At 44.0% G+C, this 22434-nt stretch overlaps 1 protein-coding gene across 2 annotated transcripts; it reads right to left on the bottom strand.

Moving 5' to 3' along the window:
• Window positions 1-246: 246 nt before the first annotated feature.
• Window positions 247-22307, bottom strand: E2F6 (E2F transcription factor 6). 2 transcript variants are annotated; one of them, XM_006073745.4, is made up of 7 exons: window positions 21865-22307; window positions 13426-13480; window positions 10733-10949; window positions 5696-5851; window positions 4632-4746; window positions 2773-2929; window positions 247-2263 (listed from the first exon to the last, which is right to left on the bottom strand). In XM_006073745.4, the coding sequence occupies exons 1-7, from the start codon at window positions 21970-21972 to the stop codon at window positions 2214-2216; spliced, it is 858 nt and encodes a 285-aa protein (XP_006073807.2). In that variant the 5' UTR covers window positions 21973-22307; the 3' UTR covers window positions 247-2213. The 2 variants fall into 2 exon arrangements, with proteins under 2 accessions (XP_006073807.2, XP_044782180.2); XM_044926245.2 differs by lacking the exon at window positions 21865-22307 and adding an exon at window positions 16288-16391.
• Window positions 22308-22434: the final 127 nt, after the last annotated feature.

The following is a 22434-nucleotide window of genomic DNA, read 5'->3' as shown; positions in this document are numbered from 1 at the left end:
AATGTGACACAGACATGAAATGAGCAAATGAGTTTAGGAAAAGTGCTCATAGACTTGCTGGACACAGGGAGGCCAAACCTTCAGTTTTTAAAAATCACGGTATCGCAAAGCATAGTAAAATGAGGTATGCCCACACACAGAGATGGGCAGTGCTGTTCAGGACAGAGCGGGGAGGAAGAGCCTGGAGGCCAGGTTTAACGATGTTTACTTTAACAGTTGTAAAAAGAAGAGACGAAACACCAGAAGTTGGAGTGAGGAAAAAGATTCATTTATGTAACGTCTATAATTTACAGAGGGCTTTCGTTTACATGATCTCACTTTACTCTCAGAATGATTTGCAAAGTAGAACACTGTCACATTTCACAAGTAAGGAGCTGCTACTTAGAAAAATGCTACCACCTGTGGCCATGCTTCCTTTGTGGGTTTTGGGGGCATCACCTTCTTTGGCCATTTTTTCCCTCCTCCTCTTTTTTCTCTCTTGGGAAAGGCTTTCTCTTTGGTGCAAGTGTTAAGTTGCTCAGTTGAGTCCAACTCAGCAACCCCATGGAAATCTCCAGGCAAGAAACTGGGTGGGTACCTCCCCTTAAAATAAATGCTAACGGGCCTTTCCTCTTCTCCTGCTGGTACCCTCTCATTAGGTGGCCTCATCCACTCTCATATTTAGCTATCACACGTAACTGACAGCTGCCAAATCTACAATGCAGAGCCTGGAATCCTCCGCAGAGCATTTGACCTGTACACACAACTTTCTGCCTCATGGCAAGGCCTGCAGAGGCAACCAGTAGGAACTGTGAGGAGGGAAGAGGCTGGTGTTCAGCTGAGGGACAGGACTGCAAAAGCCACTGGAGCTCGGAGGTGTGAGAATCCTAAATACTTGGCATGATTTTCCAGCATGTTGATTTTTTATTCCTAAGCTCTTTTTTCTACATGTCTTTTTTTCTACATAATCGCACATTGCTTCAATTCTTTGAAAGCGAGAAAAGTTTAAAATATCAATCTGAATGATATAAGAATCTTGTATGGTATGAGCCAAGTATTATCAGTCTAATTAAACCATTCATTCACTCACTCACTCACTCACTCATTCAAACATTTATCGAGTGCTTTTCAATTGCCAGGAGTGGCGCAAGGCTCTGGGCTTAACAGTGATTAAGACAAAGTCCCTCAAGGAGCTCACAGTCTAATGGTAAACTACTGAGTAAACTGAGGCACAGAGTGGTAGTGACTTACCCAATGAGGTAGAAGAGCGAGGTGCTCGGGAACGTAGGACTAGAGCTGGAGAGAGGGCAGGGGACCACTGACTCATTGTAAATAAACCCTGCTGGTTGAGAAGCAAGGCTGCGCACAGAAACGTACTACAAAATCTTGCAAGAAAGGTTAAAATAGTTTTCAACTGTCACCATGACTGAATTAATTCATGTCTTGCACGGAATTCAGTCATGAGCTGATGGCATTTCTACACCTGTCCCCAAAGCTTGGGGCACGTCACCAGTCTTCCTGGACACAATGACTCTATAGAGAGCCTGAAGTCCAATTTTAGCACTGGGAAACCATACTGAAATAGTTGCATTAAATCCACAAACTTTAACTGCACACACACATTTATGGTACTTCTACATGTAGAAGTTAGGGAAAAAACTCTCCTCTAATGCTCATTCAGAGGATTCTAATAAGTTATAGATAGACCACAGAAATTAGAGAATATGTCTGTTACTTTCACTATTTACATTATTTTGGCTGTACAAGGGTGAACAGTCTCACTTAGACGTATTTCACAAGTGATCTAGACATACAAATATGTACAAAGACGTCACATCAGGTGCGTGCGCACACCCATCCATGCAGACATGAACCCGTGTAAGGCAACTTCTTTTGTGACGACGACACATGATCCGCGCGGCAAAGGGCAGAGTCCACGAGGAGCTGTCCACCCTGCCTGCCTGTCTGTTTCAGTGACAGCTGTGTGATTCAGTAATTTCTGTAGGCAAGATGACGGCTTCACTGGCAGAAAAGCAGTGAATAATTATAAAAAGAGCTGTTTTCAAATGCAGAAACCACCATTATCCAGGAATCTAAGGAGCAAAGTGCTTGGAGGCACTCCTGGCCTTCTTGCAGTTACCAAGAATGAGAAACGGCAGGGATGATTTATTGCTCTGAGGATTTTTGTCCACATAGGAGTCCAAGAGACTCAATGCATGGACCTTCAAACACCATCAGTTGCTCACTTCAAGCACTTCTTCACTTTGCTGTGGAGGATTTTCTTCTGAAAGATAACAAACACGGGAGAAATCTTCCTAAATGAAGGTCTCAAAGGCAGGCAGCTAAGAGAACATTCAAGATAAAATAGGAAGACCTCAGTCAAGAACCATATTCTTATGTGAGTGGCATAAGGCTAATGTTTCCAGTCTCACAAGAAGTAAACCAGGACTCAAGCATGAGCCTGAGGGCCTGGGTCAGAGGATCAGACAGCCTTCTCTACCGAGACCACGCTCCGAAACCAATAACAATTCTAACTTTTCACGGATATCAAAATTACGTGGGATTTAACAACAGGGTTGTTAGAAACAGTAAGCAACTATAGTAAGAATTACCCTGTAATTTTTAACTCATGTTTTTGTAGCTAGGAAGAGTAAAAATACCTGTAAGGTCATAATATTCTCATGAATATTATTATTAAATATTCATATTCATAATATTCATTTGTAAAACTATAAACATTTAAAAAATCATTAGAATCTCAAATTTTCCTAATAACAAAATTGGCCTGTTTACCTTTCTCAGGTTGAGGGTGCTCCAAAGGCTTGTTTTTGGATGAAGAGGTCCCTACATTGTCTGAAGTTTTATTACTTGAGTGGGAACCCTGCTCCACTTCACATAAATAAACATCAATGGGTCCTTTGGTGCTCCTGATATGTACTGTGATAGAATCCTAGCAAAAGACACAGAAAGCATTAAGAGGAATGAGAAGATTCATGAATTACATTTTTTCACTTATTACAACTGTGAAAGTTTCAAGGGACACTTTTGGAAATTCTCATCCAGGTAGTTTCTTTGCTGTCATTTACTTGAGAATATCGTGTACTTGCTTAGCCTGAACCAGAGGAAGCACTCACTAGGAAGCATCACCTGGAAGTCACAACTTGAGTGTGACTGGAATAAACAAAAGGTGTTCCTTAACTGTCTGTCATACACTGTCCAGTTAACAGCTGGGGTCTCACGTGGACTGTGGTCTTCTGGGGATAAAGGGCAAGGTGGGTGAGAGTTGCTTCACTGAGGGAGGTTAAGTCCCCTATTGCAGTGAAGAGGACACGACTTCAGCACTGACGGGTCTATCGGGCCATCAGACTCCATCTGTCCTAAGAATGGTCTCACTCCTTGGTTCTGATTCCACCCTGATCACGCATCTTCGACAAGTATCTTTCAATACAAACTTTCCTGCAAGCAGTGGACAGTATTTCCATACACAGTAATTTTACTTTTCATTTTAAATGTTTAATTTAGTGTCCTCCTCTATCCGTGAGTCTTTTATGAGTTTGGCTAGTGAGTTAATTGCCCAGAGCCCTGTTTGACACTGGATCTTAACACTGAGGCTAATTCTTGGTGATTCCTCTAAGAGGCCATGATAGTACGATGGCTAAGAACAGACTCTGAAGCCAAACTGTCTGGGTTTGAATTCTTCTTCTCCCACTTACTATATGACGGTAAGAAAGTTTATCTTTCTGTGCTTTAGATTTCTCATCTGTAAGAGGATAATAATCATGACTACTGAGTTTGTTGTGTTACTCAAAACACATTAAACACATTAAAATGGGTGAAGTGCCTTGAGCTGTGCATCAGGGATGCAGCTAACATGCACACACTAGTTATTAAGTTCCTGGGACAGCAACAATGCACAGCCCAAGTAGCTGGCTTGCCTCCCTTGGTTGTTGTTCAGTCACACAGTGTGTCCAATATTTTGTGACCCATGGACTGCAGTCCACCAGGCTCCTCCGTCCATGGGACTTTCCAGGCAAGAACACTGGAGCGGGCTGCCATTTTCTTCTCCAGAGGATCTTCCCAACACAGGGATTGAACCCACATCTCCTGCATTGTAGGCGGATTCTTTACTGCTGAGCCAACAGGGAAGCCCGTTTCCCTTTAAACCTTCTTAAGAACGGGGGTGAGAAGGCAATGGCACCCCACTCCAGTACTCTTGCCTGGAAAATCCCATGGACGGAGGAGCCTGGTAGGCTGCAGTCCATGGCGTCGCTGAGGGTCGGACACGACTGAGCGACTTCACTTTCACTTTTCACTTTCCTGCATTGGAGAAGGAAATGGCAACCCACTCCAGTGTTCTTGCCTGGAGAATCCCAGGGACGGGGGAGCCTGGTGGGCTGCTGTCTGTGGGGTCGCACAGAGTTGGACACGACTGAAGCAACTTAGCAGCAGCAAGAACGGGGGTGGGGGGTGGGGTGGAGAATTCTTGCTTGGAGAATCCCCATGTACAGATGAGCTTGGTGGGCTGAAGTCCATTAGGTGGCAAAGAGTCAGACATGACGTGAGCAACTAAGCACACGCACACACACAAACATGCACGCATGTATGTGCGCGCACGCACACACACACACGCACACACAAGCAGGGCTACCTACCTCTTTGGGAGCGGGAACGTCCAATCTGGTCTCTGCCGGCGCTTTAACTGCAATTACAATCTGTTCATGGAAGGCTCGGATGCTGTGAATGTCTTGATACGTCACATATGCTAGTGTAAAAATCAGTTAAGGGTCTCTAAGCAGAGGACGGAGATTAAAAAATTATTTCATATGTAATTCTTACCATTTCATCAACGATCCTTAGGATTTTATGAAGAGTTTTACAGTGTAACTCAGAAGAATCCCCTTACACTACTGGGAGAGTGGTGACACTTTCTGGAGGAAAAACAGTAATCAAGTCTGCGCGTCTAAAGCAAAGGCACCACTCGAAGGTATCCAGACCTCCCTGTACTTTTCCCTATCATGGCTACATCTTATGAGAACCTCCAGGGCAAAAAGTGTTTTGATGAGAATCTCCTAAAATAGAAGGGAGAAAGAATCTGTTAGTAGCAGAAACAACTTAGAACCAGTTTTTCAGGACTATCACGTACTCGTGGGAGTGCTCGCATCCCAAACTATTTTCCATCTCGCTACCTGAATTTTTCTCATCTTCTTTTATTGTATTGCTTGAAATTTTACCACTTACCTGATTTAAAGGGTTTCCCCAGCCTATTTTTTTTAACTCCACAGACCTTTCTGACTGAGTCCAGTGACAGCATTTCCTTTCCTTCTAATAATTGTATTGTGGAAACAGGAGTTTTTGACTGGTGTAGAACTTAGGTAAATTTGAAACGTGGACTAGCTCAGTATTGGTGACACCTCAGAAAGGTGTTGCATGGGGAACACAGCAGCAAAACTGTCTAGGAGACTTGGGAGGAGATCAGAATCAAAGACAATCCCCCTCTTTGGTCCCAGAGACACTGACCTGAAGAGCATGGCCATCCAACTGTGTCAGGCTTGGTGGACTGGAAAGGCAGTTTCTGTATAATTTCTATGGCAGTTCATTCACTTCTAAAGGTCTGCTTTTGTATCTTAAATATATTAATTAAATTTCCAAGCTGAGCCTACTATTTAAAGTAATTGCTTTGGGAGATTTTTTTTTTAAGGTAAAGACTAAAGGATATCTTTCATTTTCTTTGTCATCTGTTAACTCAAACAACTGCTGAGCACAATCCTTGATTAACTCATCCAGGGCATCTTCCATTGCTGATAAGTCAGATAGCTCCTCCTGCAGCTTCTTCTGTTGGGGCACTGCTCCAAAATTGCTAAGATCAGATCCTCTTTAAAAGAAAAAGATCACTATCAACAACATCTGGGAGATTACAAATTAATACAAGTTAGGTTACTGGAATGTCTCTGTAAGTTTATACCTGGTGTCTCCCACAACAACAGACAACAGGCAACAAACTCCACTCCTGTTCTACACAACCGTTACTTCTCTTTGGTTTTTGTCCCCATTTCTATTCTCTGACACAGAAACTTTAAAAACAAAACCAACATCGTAACCCTCTGGAAATCAGAAGTTCTACAGAAAGCTTACTAAAGTTCAATGAGCAGTGACCTGAGTTAGTAGCACCCAGTTTCAGCCCAGCTCTACTTTCCACAGTATAACTTTTGACAAGTTCTTGTCCATTGGTGTTTGTGCTCAGTCGTGTCTGACTCTTTTGTGACCCTTTGGACTGAAGCCTGCCAGGCTCCTCTGTCTGTGGGATTTTCCAGGCAAAGATACTGGAGCGCTATTTCCTCTTACAGGGGATCTTCCTGACTCACAGATCGAATCAGCATCTCTTGTGTATTCTGCACTGCAGGTGGATTCTTTACCTATTGAGTCATGGGAGAAGCCCTTTTACAAGTTATAGGCTTTAAACCCTTTAGTTTTTACACATGAAAAACAGCCCATATGGGCCAAATGACAGTTCATCTGCTAAAATTCTGAGTCTTAATTTTTCCCTACAGTGAATATTTAATCTGGTTCTACCTGAATATAATGATATTTTTTCAAAGATTTATTTTCTTTATTACGGTCTGCCCCAATATGATGTGACTTGAGCAACTACTGATACTCATTCTTTTCTTCTATCTTTATAGAAAATTAAGAGGGGAGAGGCTGTTACAACTTTACCTTTTGCTTACTAGTTCTCAAATCTGATTCTAATTAATGATTTAGAACACAATCCAACATTAGCCCCTAGAATGTTAGTTATTATTCAGTAAACATGTTCTAATTAGAATTTGCATTTCTGTACTACTAAAAAAAGAACCTTTTTGAACCCCTTTCCTCTAATAGTGAAGTTAATTACTGAGAATCATTTAATGATGTTTGGTGGTAGATTTTTCTTTTGCCTGCAAGGTATCTAGGTACTTATATGCTGGAACTGTTTCTTACTGATTCAAAATACTTGTGTGTTGTTAAGTATAACAGCTCCCTTCCTTTGCGCGCGTGTGTCCCCTACACTTACCTATACATAATATCTACATTTATACCATAAGGTCTTCTTTTCCTGAAATCCTTCCTAATCATATGCTATCAGATCAGATCAGATCAGTCGCTCAGTCGTGTCCGACTCTTTGTGACCCCATGAATCGCAGCACGCCAGGCCTCCCTGTCCATCACCAACTCCTGGAGTTCACTCAGACTCACGTCCATCGAGTCTGTGATGCCATCCAGCCATCTCATCCTCTGTCATCCCCTTCTCCTCCCACCCCCAATCCCTCCCAGCATCAGAGTCTTTTCCAATGAGTCAACTCTTCGCATAAGGTGGCCAAAGTACTGGAGTTTCAGCTTTAGCATCATTCCTTCCAAAGAAATCCCAGGGCTGATCTCCTTCAGAATGGACTGGTTGGATCTCCTGGCAGTCCAAGGGACTCTCAAGAGTCTTCTCCAAAACCGCAGTTCAAAAGCATCAATTCTTCAGCACTCAGCCTTCTTCACAGTCCAACTCTCACATCCATACATGACCACAGGAAAAACCATAGCCTTGACTAGACGAAACTTTGTTGGCAAAGTAATGTCTCTGCTTTTGAGTATGCTATCTAGGTTGGTCATAACTTTCCTTCCAAGGAGTAAGCGTCTTTTAATTTCATGGCTGCAGTCACCATTTGCAGTGATTTTGGAGCCCAGAAAAATAAAGTCTGACACTGTTGCCACTGTTTCCCCATTTATTTCCCATGAAGTGGTGGGACCGGATGCCATGATCTTTGTTTTCTGAATGTTGAGCTTTAAGCCAACTTTTTCACTCTCCACTTTCACTTTCATCAAGAGGCTTTTGAGTTCCTCTTCACTTTCTGCCTTAAGGGTGGTGTCATCTGCATATCTGAGGTTATTGATATTTCTCCCGGCAATCTTGATTCCAGCTTGTGTTTCTTCCAGTCCAGCGTTTCTCATGATGTACTCTGCATATAAGTTAAATAAGTAGGGTGACAATATACAGCCTTGACGAACTCCTTTTCCTATTTGGAACCAGTCTGTTGTTCCATGTCCAGTTCTAACTGTTGCTTCCTGACCTGCATACAAATTTCTCAAGAGGCAGATCAGGTGGTCTTGTATTCCCATCTCTTTCAGAATTTTCCACAGTTTATTGTGATCCACACAGTCAAAGGCTTTGGCATAGTCAATAAAGCAGAAATAGATGTTTTCTGGAACTCTCTTGCTTTTTCCATGATCCAGTGGATGTTGGCAATTTGATCTTTGGTTCCTCTTCCTTTCTAAAACCAGCTTGAACATCAGGAAGTTCACGGTTCACATATTGCTGAAGCCTGGCTTGGAGAATTTTGAGCATTACTTTACTAGTGTGTGAGATGAGTGCAATTGTGCGGTAGTTTGAGCATTCTTTGGCATTGCCTTTCTTTGGGATTGGAATGAAAACGGACTTTTTCCAGTCCTGTGGCCACTGCTGAGTTTTCCAAATTTGCTGGCATATTGAGTGCAGCACTTTCACAGCATCATCTTTCAGGATTTGAAATAGCTCAACTGGAATTCCATCACCTCCACTAGCTTTGTTTGTAGTGATGCTTTCTAAAGCCCACTTGACTTCACATTCCAGGATGTCTGGCTCTAGGTCAGTGATCACACCATCGTGATTATCTGGGTCGTGAAGATCTTTTTTGTACAGTTCTTCTGTGTATTCTTGCCATCTCTTCTTAATATCTTCTGCTTCTATTAGGTCCATACCATTTCTGTCCTTTATCGAGCTCATCTTTGCATGAAATGTTCCTTTGGTATCTCTGATTTTCTTGAAGAGATCCCTAGTCTTTCCCATTCTGTTGTTTTCTTCTATTTCTTTGCATTGATCGCTGAAGAAGGCTTTCTTATCTCTTCTTGCTATTCTTTGGAACTCTGCATTCAGATGTTTATATCTTTCCTTTTCTCCTTTGCTTTTTGCTTCTCTTTTCACAGCTATTTGTAAGGCCTCCCCAGACAGCCATTTTGCTTTTTTGCATTTCTTTTCTATGGGGATGGTCTTGATCCCTGTCTCCTGTACAATGTCACGAACCTCATTCCATAGTTCATCAGGCACTCTATCTATCAGATCTAGGCCCTTAAATCTATTTCTCACTTCCACTGTATAATCATAAGGGATTTGATTTAGGTCATACCTGAATCGTCTAGTGGTTTTCCCTACTTTCTTCAATTTAAGTCTGAATTTGGCAATAAGGAGTTCATGGTCTGAGCCACAGTCAGCTCCTGGTCTTGTTTTTGCTGACTGTATAGAGCTTCTCCATCTTTGGCTGCAAAGAATATAATCAATCTGATTTCGGTGTTGACCATCTGGTGATGTCCATGTATAGAGTCTTCTCTTGTGTTGTTGGAAGAGGGTGTTTGTTGTGACCAGTGCATTTTCTTGGCAAAACTCTATTTGCCCTGCTTCATTTTGAATTCCAAGGCCAAATTTGCCTGTTACTCCAGGTGTTTCTTGACTTCCTACTTTTGCATTCCAGTCCCCTATAATGAAAAGGACATCTTTTTTGGGTGTTAGTTCTAAAAGGTCTTGTAGGTCTTCATAGAACCATTCAACTTCAGCTTCTTCAGTGTTACTGGTTGGGGCATAGACTTGGATTACTGTGATATTGAATGGTTTGCCTTAGAAACGAACAGAGATCATTCTGTCGTTTTTGAGATTGCATCCAAGTACTGCATTTCGGACTCTTTTGTTGACCATGATGGCCACTCCATTTCTTCTGAGGGATTCCTGCCCGCAGTAGTAGATATAATGGTCATCTGAGTTAAATTCACCCATTCCAGTCTTTTAGTTCGCTGATTCCTAGAATGTCAACATTCACTCTTGCCATCTCTTGTTTGACCACTTCCAACTTGCCTTGATTCATGGACCTGACATTCCAGGTTCCTATGCAATATTGCTGTTTACAGCATCGGACCTTGCTTCTATCACCAGTCACATCCACAGCTGGGTATTCTTTTTGCTTTGGCTCTGTCCCTTCATTCTTTCTGGAGTTATTTCTCCACTGATCTCCAGTAGCATATTGGGCACCTACCAACCTGGGGAGTTTCTCTTTCAGTATCCTATCATTTTGCCTTTTCATACTGTTCATGGGGTTCTCAAGGCAAGAATATTGAAGTGGTTTGCCATTCCCTTCTCCAGTGGACCACATTCTGTCAAATCTCTCCACATGACCCGCCCGTCTTGGGTTGCTAAGTCCTTACCAATTGACTCTGAGATAGGCAGCCTCCTGGATTTTTTTTTTTAACATTCAGGGAATTGTGTTTCCAAGCCTGACCCGCACCATAGCCACTGGGGATCGCTGCTAAGAAGGCGGGGATCTGCCTTCTCCCAGAACTGAACTACAGCTCCTTGGGAGGAGGCCTCTCTGTGTTCACACTCTGGTGCAAGAACCACTGTTTTACCACCTTAACTGATTTTCCCCCTGCTATCAGTGATCAATTGGAACTGAGGAAATTTTTTTTTTTTTTAATTCCTACACAATCAGATGCCCACTTACCTTGAAAAGTGAAATTCCTAAAACTAATCATGACTCCACTCAGCTTTTCCATAATATTGGGATGGTATTATATGGCTTTTAATTGGTACCAAGTAGGAAAAAAAAAACAAAAACCACTGATAGTATCTAGTTTGTTTTAAGCACAGTATTGTCACTTATTGAGGAGGAAAAAAAAAAACATGAAAAGTTTGAAAACAACTCACATCCATCGAATATGGTTCTTAGACTTCTTTTCAACCAGGTCGATTCCATCTAAGACGTTGGTGATGTCATACACTCTTCGTTTTCGTACTCCCAGTTTCGTTGCTACCTTGTTTAAGTCAAGAATGCCCCCAGGAGCAGATCTGACAAGATCCATAAATTTTCGAGTTAAATAAACCAGTGATACATCAAAACGAGGTCTCTTCACTTTTAGTGCTTCTGGGAAACAAAACAAACACAATTCGTAAAATTTTAAATAGCATTTCTTTCTCAATTCACTAAAAAGACCATTTATTTCTTCTTGATCAATAACCAGAGACACCTACAGATATTCTACCCACTGACCAAATCATAGCTAATTTTTACAAAATCAACTTCTCAAAGTGGATGAAAACTTATTAGCCTATTCCAGGTAAACAAAGGCTTTAGACTTAAAGGAGTATTTGAAATATGCAACCAGTTTCCACTGAGTATGTGAATCTGATCGGCATCATACCAGACATAAATGGTGAGCCTGCATCTGTATCCATACCACTCTCAGGAACAGGATTAGAAATGATTTAGAATCAAATTTCTCATTTGGTCCTCAAGTCAAGAAATTCTTTATGAAGCAAAGTTAGAGATTTAGCTTTAAAAAAAATGTTTAAAATGTCCCTATACATGTCATAGTCTAAACCAACCTGATGAAATCTGGAAAGGGCTTAAATCAGTCTTCTAATTAGCATGGTTAGGATATACCTTGAGGGAAAGTGGTGTGATTATTTTTTAAAATATTCAGTACCCTATATTAACAGATAAGCAAATGAATAGGGGAAAATCTCTCTAATTCCCTCATTTATTCATTACTATGGTTTTCCAGATACCCCCTGAGACTACGCACACACTTTCACATGCTCACGTAAATATGTAAATATATATAGTCTTAAAAAACGAGAATAGAAACATACCACTTTTTTACATATTGTTTTTTAATTCAGTATTATGAACATTCTGATGTGTCAACAAATTTATTTCAACTTTATTCTTTACGGCTGCATGTTTAACTGCACGGGATATGTGCTCAACTCGGCCCAATGCTGGAAATTCAAATTATTTCTAATTTTACTATTTTGCACAATACTTCAAGAAATCTCCTAGAAGCTAAATTTTTGCATGTGTGTTTGTTTCCTTTAGATAGGTTTCAAGATGTGGAATTGTTGAGTAAAAGCGTATTTTTAAATGCTGCCAAACCTGCTATTCAGGATGTGTGTTCTATCAGTTTTACAAAGTTTATAAGGGCTTCCTCTCTTGCCCTTGCCAAAACTGAATATTATCATTCTTTCCATCTGTCCCAGTTTGATACTAAAATAATAGTTCTTATGGTTTAGTGTGCAGAGGAAATAAATTCTACAAATAATTTAGCTGTCCTCCTGGTGTGGAATATGTGATTAAACTTTTTTTCTACTTCATAGCACACCACAGAATGCTTCAAAGGAAACAGTCATCCTATCTTCAATTAGAAATGCTCTTCTCCAGAACCTCTATATTATATTCAACTTAAAGACCACTGGTGGTTACTCCAAGAAACAAAAGGACATATTTTATAATGTAAATGTCTTATATGTGGAGACTACTCCTATACTTAAAAGATTAAACAGGATTAAATAGGAATTAAATTTTTTTAAAAAAAGTAGAAGATAGTCACCATTCTATAAAACCTTCCAAGATTACAAATGAGAAATTCTGACTTTAAAAACATTTAAATCTGACTCTTGACCAAGGCAAGAGTTAACCTGTGTAAAATTTATATAATTTAAATCCTATCTGCAGATTCAATCAACCCGTCAGTTTGGCTGAGTGAAATCACCATCGTGTTTCTGTGTTAGAGAGACCCCATGGGCAGCAGGGAAGGCCTGGCAGAGATGACCAGCATGGGCAGCTGTGCCAGGGCGGCCTGTGCAGGAAGCAGAACCTGACCCAGGGATAAGACTGCACGCTCAAATCTGAGCAGGAGGATGAATCCTGACTGGACAAGTTACTTAATCCCTCTGGGCCTCCGTTTACTCGTCTATTGAATAGGAATAATAATCCATACCTTTACTTTGAAAGGTTGCTGTGATAATCCATGCAAAGAGCTAAATACAGGCCAGGCACTGCATGAGCTCAATACATGTGAGACATGAGTCTAAGTCATGGCATGGGGCAGACAAAGGAAACGCTTCCAGAGGAAAACTGGGGGCCAGATATGGGTGGGACTGTGGGGGGTGCCGAGGAGAAATGAAGGCTGACGTTAAGATTCATACTGGGTGTCTACGCACCGTCTATCCCAAGATTAGGACAGGAGTAGATGGAAAGAGCACAAGGAACCATAGGAAACCAGGAGGGCAAAGACTGTCCTCACATTTGTTGCCAAACCGCCTTCAGTTCCACTGATGACAATAACTGCTCTCATAGAGCTCTGGGAAATATCCCTAAACACGGACCATTTAGAAAAAAAAGACATTTCCAAAGTGATGAAGAATAAGCTGGCATTTGTGCAGTTTTGTGTGCACGACACCCTACAACCTCAGGAGTTTTTGCTGAAATTCCAAGCTTAACATCTCAGTCTACAAATAGTACATTTTATTTAAGTTACTTGTCAACTCAAGTACCTTTAACATAAATCACTGAAATCATAAAACAGCAAAACCTAAAACCTATTCAGGAATCAACTTACTTCTCATGGACACATACTGTACATTATCTTCTAAATTAATCCTTATTTTTGATGGCTGGAAAAGAGAAGATACAGAAATTTAACTTAGTAATTTAAATACAAGCAAACGAATAGCAAAAAAAAAAAAAAAAAAGCAAATGAACAACATTTTACTGGATAACACAAAGGTTTGTCCTTTTTTTCACCCTGGGAAATAATTATGGTGTAAGGAAAGCAGTCCTTCTCCTAAACTACATTTATGCTAACTGTCATCACATCTGACAGTGTTTACACACTTGTGTATCTGAAACTGCACAGGCCTCCACAGGTATGCAAAGTGGAAGTAAAAGTCGCTCAGTTGTGTCCGACTCTGTGACCCCATGGACTATACAGTCCATGGAATTCTCCAGGCCAGAATGCTGGAGTGGGTAGCCTTTCCCTTCTCCAGGGTTTCTTCCCAACCCAGGGATGGAACCCAGGTCCCCCTCATTGCAGGCAGATTCTTTACCAGCTGAGCCACAGGGGAAGCCCATAGCTACGGAAGCAGTAGTTAGAGAGATGGGGTAGGGAGAGAAAGGAAGGTTGGTGGCAGTAGAGGAGTACGAATACTGGAATTTAGTACTACATGGACATTAATTTATTGACTGTATCAGGTACTGGGGATAAAGGGGAATTCAGAGGTGATCAGGACTCTGTCTCTGACTCTGGAAGGTACAGGAGAGATCTACACCCAAACTAACAAACGCTCACCTTTTGCTAACTCACTGTTAAGTGGCTCCAGAGAAATGAGCTCACAAACTTTCATTTTCACAAGCAGCCATGCAGTCCCACGATAATTAATGTAAAAACAGTGTATCTAATCATGGAAAATAATGCATGTAATGTAACTGGAAACTTCGGTATTAGATTAATAAGACACTTCTTGTAAATCCCTGAGGCAACCACGAAATTAGTATAACAGGAGCTCCACTGCCAATGCTCATCGTTTTACTAGCTACCTGAAGGCTATGAAAGCTTACATAAACTTGTCCTAACATTTGCAGTACATTTAAAAATTGTTTTTTGCAAAACATATATAAATCCTAACCATGAGGCTAATAAAGAGAAACCCATATTAGCCTTTTGCTTAGAACAAAGTGTGATGATGTCATGTGTCTCCAGACAGGCTGTGGGAGGGTTTAGTTTATGTTTAAGTGAAAAAACTGCCCTCAATGAGGCCACAACAAAACTGGGGGGGAAGAGGATTTCATGAGCAGCTCTAAGAGAATAGTCACCAGAACTCTGGGGTGTAGCCAGCAATTCTTAGGAGGGACCCCCAGCCAAGCCTTGGAAAACAAGCCAGATTTTGCGGAAGCTGTGGGAGGTTAGGGAGAGAGGATAAATAATTCTTGGTGCAGGAAGTGACATGAATAAAGGTATGGAAATACAAACGACCTGGTACCTTTCGCAAGGCGGCCTGGCTGGCCAGTATGAAATCGACTTGTCACTGAGGCTGGAAGGGCCTGCCAGCACCACGCTTGACACGGAGGATTATGAAAGTCATGCCCTGGCGTTTGGCCTTTAGGTTGTAACCAGTGCAGAAACGCCACAGATTTCTGAGCAAGACACGACATCCTTGGGTTCTTGGTTCAGAGATCCAAGTATGGTGGCAATACAGCAAAAAGACTAAGGAATGGGGAAGCCTGAAGGCGAGGTGAGCAGCTAAGTAGCTCTCTCCTTGCTGGTATTACTATACAAGCCTTGGCACAATGGTTCCCTGATCATTCATGACAAGATGATGGCATCTGTCAGCAAGCTAACTTGATACGGAATAACTCCCCTGAAGCAGAATTCCACTGTAAAATTAACTTCGTTGTTGGACTTTAAACACCTGCAGGTACCCCTGCTGGGTGCAAAACCAGAATGGGGAGAGCCCATCCTGGGGCAGGGACTCTGCCTGGCTGGCTCTCAGCGCAGTGCTGACAACAGCCACACACTGAAAGAAAGAAAGCGAAGTTGCTCAGTCGTGCCCAACTCTTTGCAACCCTATGCACTAGCCCACCAGGCTCCTCTGTCCATGGTGATTCTCCAGGCAAGAATATTGAAGTGGGTTGCCATTTCCTTCTCCAAGGGATCTTCCCAACCTAGGGATCGAACCCAGCTCTCCCACATTGCAGGCGGACTATTTACCCTCTGAGCCACCAGGGACACGTTGAAGGGCAGTCCTATTGCAGCCAAACTTCAGACCAGGGTGACCAAGTGTCACTGCTTTTTTTACCTTCAACCCTTCTACTAAAAGACTATGAAACAGAGTTGAACTATTGATGCAAGATTCTTAAAAGAAAAAAAATCCATCCTCATCACAGGGACCTGAAACACCCATCAACAGACGCCCTAAGTTGCTACACTACTTCAATCACTATAGTGTCACAATCAACCCTGAAAATGAACATGGACGGGATTAACAGAGCAGCAGCCCTAGGGGTCGTGCTGCAGACGAGACTTCTGTTCTTGGTTCAGAGCGGCAGGGCCCAGGCCCCCACCTGGACTGCCTCCCTATCTGCTCTCCACATGTGCCCCACGGACGCCTTCCCTGCTCCAGACCCCTCCCTCTGGTCTCCTTATCTAGAAGGCTGCTATTCATGGCTTGGCACGGGGATGGCTGTACCTCAATTAGTAACATGAGAACGTATGACTTTCTTTCCCCCACATTCTTTGCTATAAACCACATATTGGGTATATTGAGATCTGTGGGGAAAACAACATCCATTCATTTTGGTACCCCCCCCCACTCCCCGCAACCAAACAAAAAAACCCTCTCTCTTTATTTTGGAGGACTCACGATAGTATCATGGCCTCTCAGGGGCAGACCTCCCAAGTAAAGATCGTATAAATCCTACAAACCTACAATTCAGGAGATTTCCAATGTGTCAACAGCAATGACACATTCATCTCATTTATACTCAACAGTTCATGGCTTAAGATGGGGTTCAGGACCACCAGGACTTCTCAGGTGCAGAGAGACTCTTCCCTCATCTGTAACACAGTGCAGGGACAGACCTCTATTAGAGCCCATTTTCCAAGCTACTGTGAAGCTCAAACGACCAATTCTGTAAACTGTAAAAATCCCAAGAAAGCATACACACACACACAGAAGTTGCTCAGTCGTGTCCAACTCTTTGCGACCCCATGGATTGTAACCCACCAGGCTCCTCGGTCCATGGGATTTTCCAGGCATGAATACTGGAGTGGGTTGCTGTTTCCTTCTCCAAGAACACATAAGGGACTATTATTATTGTTGTCCTGTTTGAACCAGAACAGTTCTTGGCACATTCAGGCACTTGGTAAACATCTGTTAAACTAATGAATGGAAGAGTAAAACAGGACCTTGTCACGGATGATGTCAACTGATAAACAACAATGTGTATTTACAGACACAGGGACCCCAGGAAAAGACGCCCTCTTGGATACCCCATCCGTAAGGATCACTGAGACTAGGAGGCCTCATGTTCTGTTTCTAATACAAATTTATCACCTGGGGAGACTCAGTCTGACAATCCTGGTGAGCCTTTCCAGCTATGCTAACGCTGGTGAACCCCATTCGACAGACAGGTGAGGCGCTTTCCCTTGTCTCACAGGCCTAAAGATCTGGAGGAACTATATTTGAGGCTATACTTAACGAGCTACACCGAAGAAGCCTGAATTCCTACCTTATTCTGAGCATAAAATCTGGTATTTTGAGGGTCAAATTATCCCAGATTCGGCCAATGGGAACCTTTTCAAAGCGGCTCCTGCACAGGACACATCTTTTACCTTCTCGGCATCTCAAGGATGGCAGTCCTCAGAGGAACATCCTCAAACTTCTATGGCACTAGATGCTGCTGCTTCTAGTGCTGACAACCCACCCCTGGGGGCACTGCCAACATTTCTGTTCCTTCAAGGAGTCTCCCTGAGAGGCTGTGCTCAGGCATTTCCCTGAGGACTTGCCCACGGACAGCCTGCTCTGCTCAGTAGCATATGACTCTGTGACCCCCCACACTGTAGCCTGCGCATCTCTGTCCGTGGATTTCCCAGGCAAGCATACTGGAGTGGGTTGCCATTTCCTCCTCCAGGAGATCTTCCCGACCCAGGGATCCAACCCGCGTCTCCTGCATTGGCAGGATTCCTTACTGCTGAGCCAGCAGGGGAACCCAAAGGACAGCCTGGTAGCAGCCAAACCTCAAGACTGGGCTTCCTAAAAAAGCTTGCAGTTCAAACACTCAAACTGCTCTCCTCCCTTGTTCGGGTTTATTGGTCTGCTTCCATCTTGGCAGAGCCTCCACCTGAAACCACCGAGGCTGTCAAATATTCAAACTGCCCCTCCCACTTGTTCGGGTCTATTAGTCTGTCTCCATCCTGAAACCACGGAGGCTGCACTCAGCGCACACAGCTCTCTAGGAACCAGCAGCTCCTGGTGGGCAGGTCAGCACGTCCCAAGTCATTTCACTGATGCTCCAAGTTCCCACATCTCAAAACCTACACTTTGCAATTTGAGACCTCAAAGGAGAAAGAAATAAAAGATGAGTTTTAGGGGCTAAAATCTTAAACACTGCTTATAAATTGGTTAAAAATGTCTCTATACAGAGATGCTCGCTTGTCCCGAAACAGCCTGCTTGGGGGAGTAATATTCCTTTAAGAGCTCTGCAGACACATACCTTTTCCCAGCGATCTGCTTTTTAGTCATACATGCAAGTTTTCCTAATTTTTCAATGTGTAGACTAAATTCTATCTCTAATCATATTGTGCCTTCATAAAATTCCAGTTTTCAAGCCATTTACCCCTGGGGGGAACATCAAATACTCAGCTGTACACATAACTATTTTTTTGCATAGCATTTAATAATACATAGTCTACTAAATACTTCTAGTCATCATCCAATTTTTCTAAAAAATGCTGAGAGAGGTGTTGAAATCACCATTTCACAGCCAGGAAAATAAACATTCATGCATTCAAACATTTAGAGAGTACCTACTTCATTCACTTAACAGCTATTTACCAAAATAGCTTTTTTGTTTTCGCAAGAAGCCCCAGATATGCTGGGGATGTACCAATGAAAGGCCAGAGCTGCTGCCCAGGGCTGGAAGTGCCCCCATCCTGAGGAAGGGGTACGCAGGAGGCTCACAGGAGTGCCCAGCCCAGAGGCTGGGTCAGCAAGGCTGCCCACAAATGACCTGTAATGGGAACCACGGGTGGTAATAAGGGAAAGTGCGCTCCAAAGAAAAAATTTTTTAAAGGTGGAAGTGCAGATATCCAGAAGTCCAGAAGAATATAGACATGGAAAATTCAGCAACCATAAGCAGTTCAGCAAAGATAAACTCAGGAGTCTGATGACATTAAGAAGTTTCTCCTCTATGATGAGAGCTGTTGGGAACCATGATAGATTTTTTAAGCCAAATGATGTGATTGGAAATACACTTTAAAAAGACCATTAAGGTTAGTTACTATGTGGAGAATATATAGAAAAATCAGGGGCAAGATGAGAAGCAGGAAAACTAGTTGAGAAGATAGCAATCCGAAAGGCAGATGACAGCTAGAAGTGGCAAGTACTGGTGATTAATTTCTATTGACAGGATGGAGGGGGTCCATTTGGAAAAGGTAAAAATGACGTGTAGGATACCCACGAGGGCAATATGGAGGGTGTGGTACCATTTGTTGCAATATGAGATCGAGAGTTGTTGCTTAAGTAAGACAATGAATTCCACTTCAGGTATATGAGTTTGAAATCTAGGTAGAGGTGTGTAGTAGACAATTGGAAAGCTCTGAGCCCAATTTACAGATTTGGGAGTCATGACATGGTAACCAAAACTACCAGAGTGGATTGTTGTTGTTTAGTCGCTAAGTTGTGTCCCATTTTTGTGACCCCATGGATTGTAGCCCGTCAGGCTCCTCTGCCCATGGGATTTCCCAGGCAAGAATACTGGAGTGGGTTGCCATTTCCTTCTCCAGGGGATGTTCCCTACCCAGGGGAATGAATCCGTGTCTCCTGCACTAGCAGGCAGATTCTTCACCACTGAGCCACCAGAGAAGCCCTACCAGAGTGGGTAAGACTATCTGAAACTTCAAGGGATACGTGTATCTTCTGATATTAAATGCAAAATAAAGTGCTTTTTTCCAAAGTAAGAGTTCAGAGCTTTTATCAAATTCTAAAATAATAAGAAGAAAGTCTATGACAAACCTAGACAGCATATTAAAAAGCAGAGACATTACTTTCCTGACAAAGGCCCGTCTAGTCAAAGGTATGCTTTTTCCAGTAGTCATGTATGGATGTGAGAGTTGGACCATAAAGAAAGCTGAGTGCTGAAGAACTGATGCATTTGAACTGTGGTGATGGAGAAGACTCTTGAGAGTCCCTTGGACTGCAAGGATATTCAACCAGTCAATCCTAAAGAAAATCAGGCCTGAATATTCATTGGAAGGGCTGAAGATGAAGCTGAAGTGCTAATACTTTGGCCACCTGATGCAAAGAACAGACTCAGTGGAAAAGATCCTGATGCTGGGATAGACTGAAGGCAGGAGGAGAAGGGGACGACAGAGAATGAGATGGTTGGGTGGCATCACTGACTTGATGGACATGAGTTTGAGCAAGCTCCAGGAGTTGGTGATGGACAGAGAAGCCTGGTGTGCTGCAGTTCACGGCGGCAGAGAGTCAGACACGACTGAGCTGAACTAAAAAGAATAAGACCACCAGTACAAATAGTAACAGAAGTCACAAGAGTGCTGAATGACACCCCATATTAAGAAACTGTGGAGAAGGCTGAAGAGCCAAGTAAGACCAACATGGAAGGGATGGGAAAAGGAAGAGTTTACAAAAGAGAACACGAGAGGCCAGAGAGGCAGATGGAGTGCTGAGAGTATGTGCCCAAGGGGACGTCAATGGTGAGTTTCCAACAGAGTGAGTGGTCCATCGTGTTAAAACCACATCTGCTGGACCTGACAAGGTTGCTGGGGACCTTGGTTAGGATAGTCCTAGACTTGTGCTTAGGGCTGAGGTCCCCCAGCAGCAGGTCAAGGTGGTAATGAGATGTGAGCAAGAAAACCCAGAGTGCAAACAACTTTTTCAAAGAGTGTGGCTGTGAAGGGGAAGTGATATAGTAGGCGGAAAGGCATAAAGGATTAAAGGAGGGATCTCTCAAAATGGAAATGGGATTTAGGACATGGTTGGGTCGGGAAGATCCAATGGAGAAGGGATAGGCTACCCACTCCAGTATTCTTGGGCTTCCCTTGTGGCTCAGCTGGTAAAGAATCCGCCTGCAATGTGGGAGACCTGGGTTCTATCCCTAGTTTGGGAAGATCCCCTGGAGAAGGGAACGGCTACCCACTCCAGTATTCTGACCTGGAGAATTTCGTGGTCTGTATAGTCCATGGGGGTTGCACCAGCGACTCTTCACTTCTCTTAAGTAGTTGAGAATTTACCACCTGGAGTTGGACACTGGGAGGTTCAACCCAGGCTTTTCTACTTACTAACCACAGAAAAACCACTTAACATTTCCAAGTCTATCTTGGCAACTGTCAAACAAGAATAATCCCTTAGGAATGCTGTGCAGAATTAAATGAGATGGCACTCATCAACTATTTTGGAGCACTGAGTCCTCCTTGTGTCTGGATAATCTGACTTCGGGAAATGTTTATTTACTAGTAATGGGAAGAAACCAGCAGAGAGGTCAAGAATGCAGGAAGAAATGGGAACTGACGGGTTCCTTCCATGGAAAAGTCCTGATAATCAAGGAGAATACAGTGCATGCAGTCCAGAGCAACAGAAGAATTGAACGTTTCACAGGGAGTCTTACTCTCCCTTGCGTTTTTGCTGTCTAACAGGATGGAAGACCACAACCTGCTGAATGGGGGGAGCTGTGGGGTGGACACGGTTTTAAGCGGCTGCAGCTAAGTAGGACCATGGGAGAGGAGGCTGCAGAGAACACGAAAAGAGAGCTTGCAGAGACCCACTGAGATAAAGAAGGGTGAGCATGCCAGTGTCGGGCAAAGCTGTGCAATTTTCTCCAACACTGCTCTGTGGCCCGAAGGAAAGATGGAGAGCTGTGGGGTGGGACGTATGAGGTGTGGACATGGTTTTAAGCGGCTACAACTCAGTAGAAGACGGGCAGAGGAGGCTGCAAAGAAACCGAAAAAGAGAGCTTGCAGAGATGCACCAAGATAAAGATGGAAGAGCATGCCAGTGTCAGGCAAAGCTGTGCAATTTTCTCCAACACTGCTCTGTGGCCCGAAGGAAAGATCGAGGAGGCTAACAACGTTATTTTGGAGCACACGGAAAGGATAATGCAAAGGGTTTCATCCGACGACGACGGCTCTGGTTCAGAGAATGTGACAGGCTGTGCGAAAACCCAGGAGCCCGAGGGAGCAGCCCCGGGGCCACCCTGGGGCCCGGGGACCTCCCCCCAACCCACACGCACGCCGTTCCCCGCCCCCCACCCCGGGGGGGCTTACCAGCAGGCCCTCCACGTTGATGGGGTCGCGGCAGCGGCGGCGCACCGTCTCCTCTGCCGGGTCCACAAGCAAGCTGGGCAGCTTCCGCGCCGGCCGCTGCTGAGTCATGCTGCCCGGCCAGTCGCTCCTCGCCTCGCACCCCCGAGAGCTCTCCCGCCTTCTCCCGCTCCGCTCGGGCGACGCCCCCCCCAACACAACACGCCGGGTCCCGGAGGGTAGGCGGGCGGGAGGGGAGAAGGGGGCGTCGTCAAGCACGAACCGGGCCCCTGGCCGGCTCAGAGGCGCCGCCTAACTAGACCCGCTGGCGGACCAGACGCGACCCCGGGACGTAGGACGCGGGCGGGATAAAGAGCACCGTGACCCGCGCAACTCAGGACGCCAATCCCGCCATCTTCCCGCATGCGCAGTGCGCCACCGCCCCCCAGTGCGCATGCGCGCCGCCGCCACCGCCGCCACCTGATCATTCCCCACGAGCCGCGCGCGGTCCCCCGCCGGGCGGGACGAGGCGGAGCCCGGGAAATCCCGGAGGGCGGAGTCCGCGGAGAGGTAGACACGGCGCGGGAGGTCCAG

The sequence above is a fragment of the Bubalus bubalis genome, chromosome 12 (genome assembly GCF_019923935.1).
Source record: "Bubalus bubalis isolate 160015118507 breed Murrah chromosome 12, NDDB_SH_1, whole genome shotgun sequence".
In the NCBI taxonomy this organism is placed as follows: Eukaryota; Metazoa; Chordata; class Mammalia; order Artiodactyla; family Bovidae; genus Bubalus; species Bubalus bubalis.
This window is presented reverse-complemented; position numbering and strand designations above follow the sequence as displayed.

What these genes read in the sequence shown, in the direction of transcription:
- E2F6 (XM_006073745.4), bottom strand. Translation starts at nt 21,972, where the DNA reads ATGACTCAGCAGCGGCCGGCGCGGAAGCTGCCCAGCTTGCTTGTGGAC. An exon ending in TCAACGTGGAGGGCCTGCTG is followed by an intron (nt 13,481 to 21,864) that starts GTAAGCCCCCCC and finishes TCTCTTTTCCAG; the next exon opens with CCATCAAAAATAAGGATTAA. An exon ending in ACGTTCCCGCTCCCAAAGAG is followed by an intron (nt 2,930 to 4,631) that starts GTAGGTAGCCCT and finishes GTCTTTTGCTAG; the next exon opens with GATTCTATCACAGTACATAT.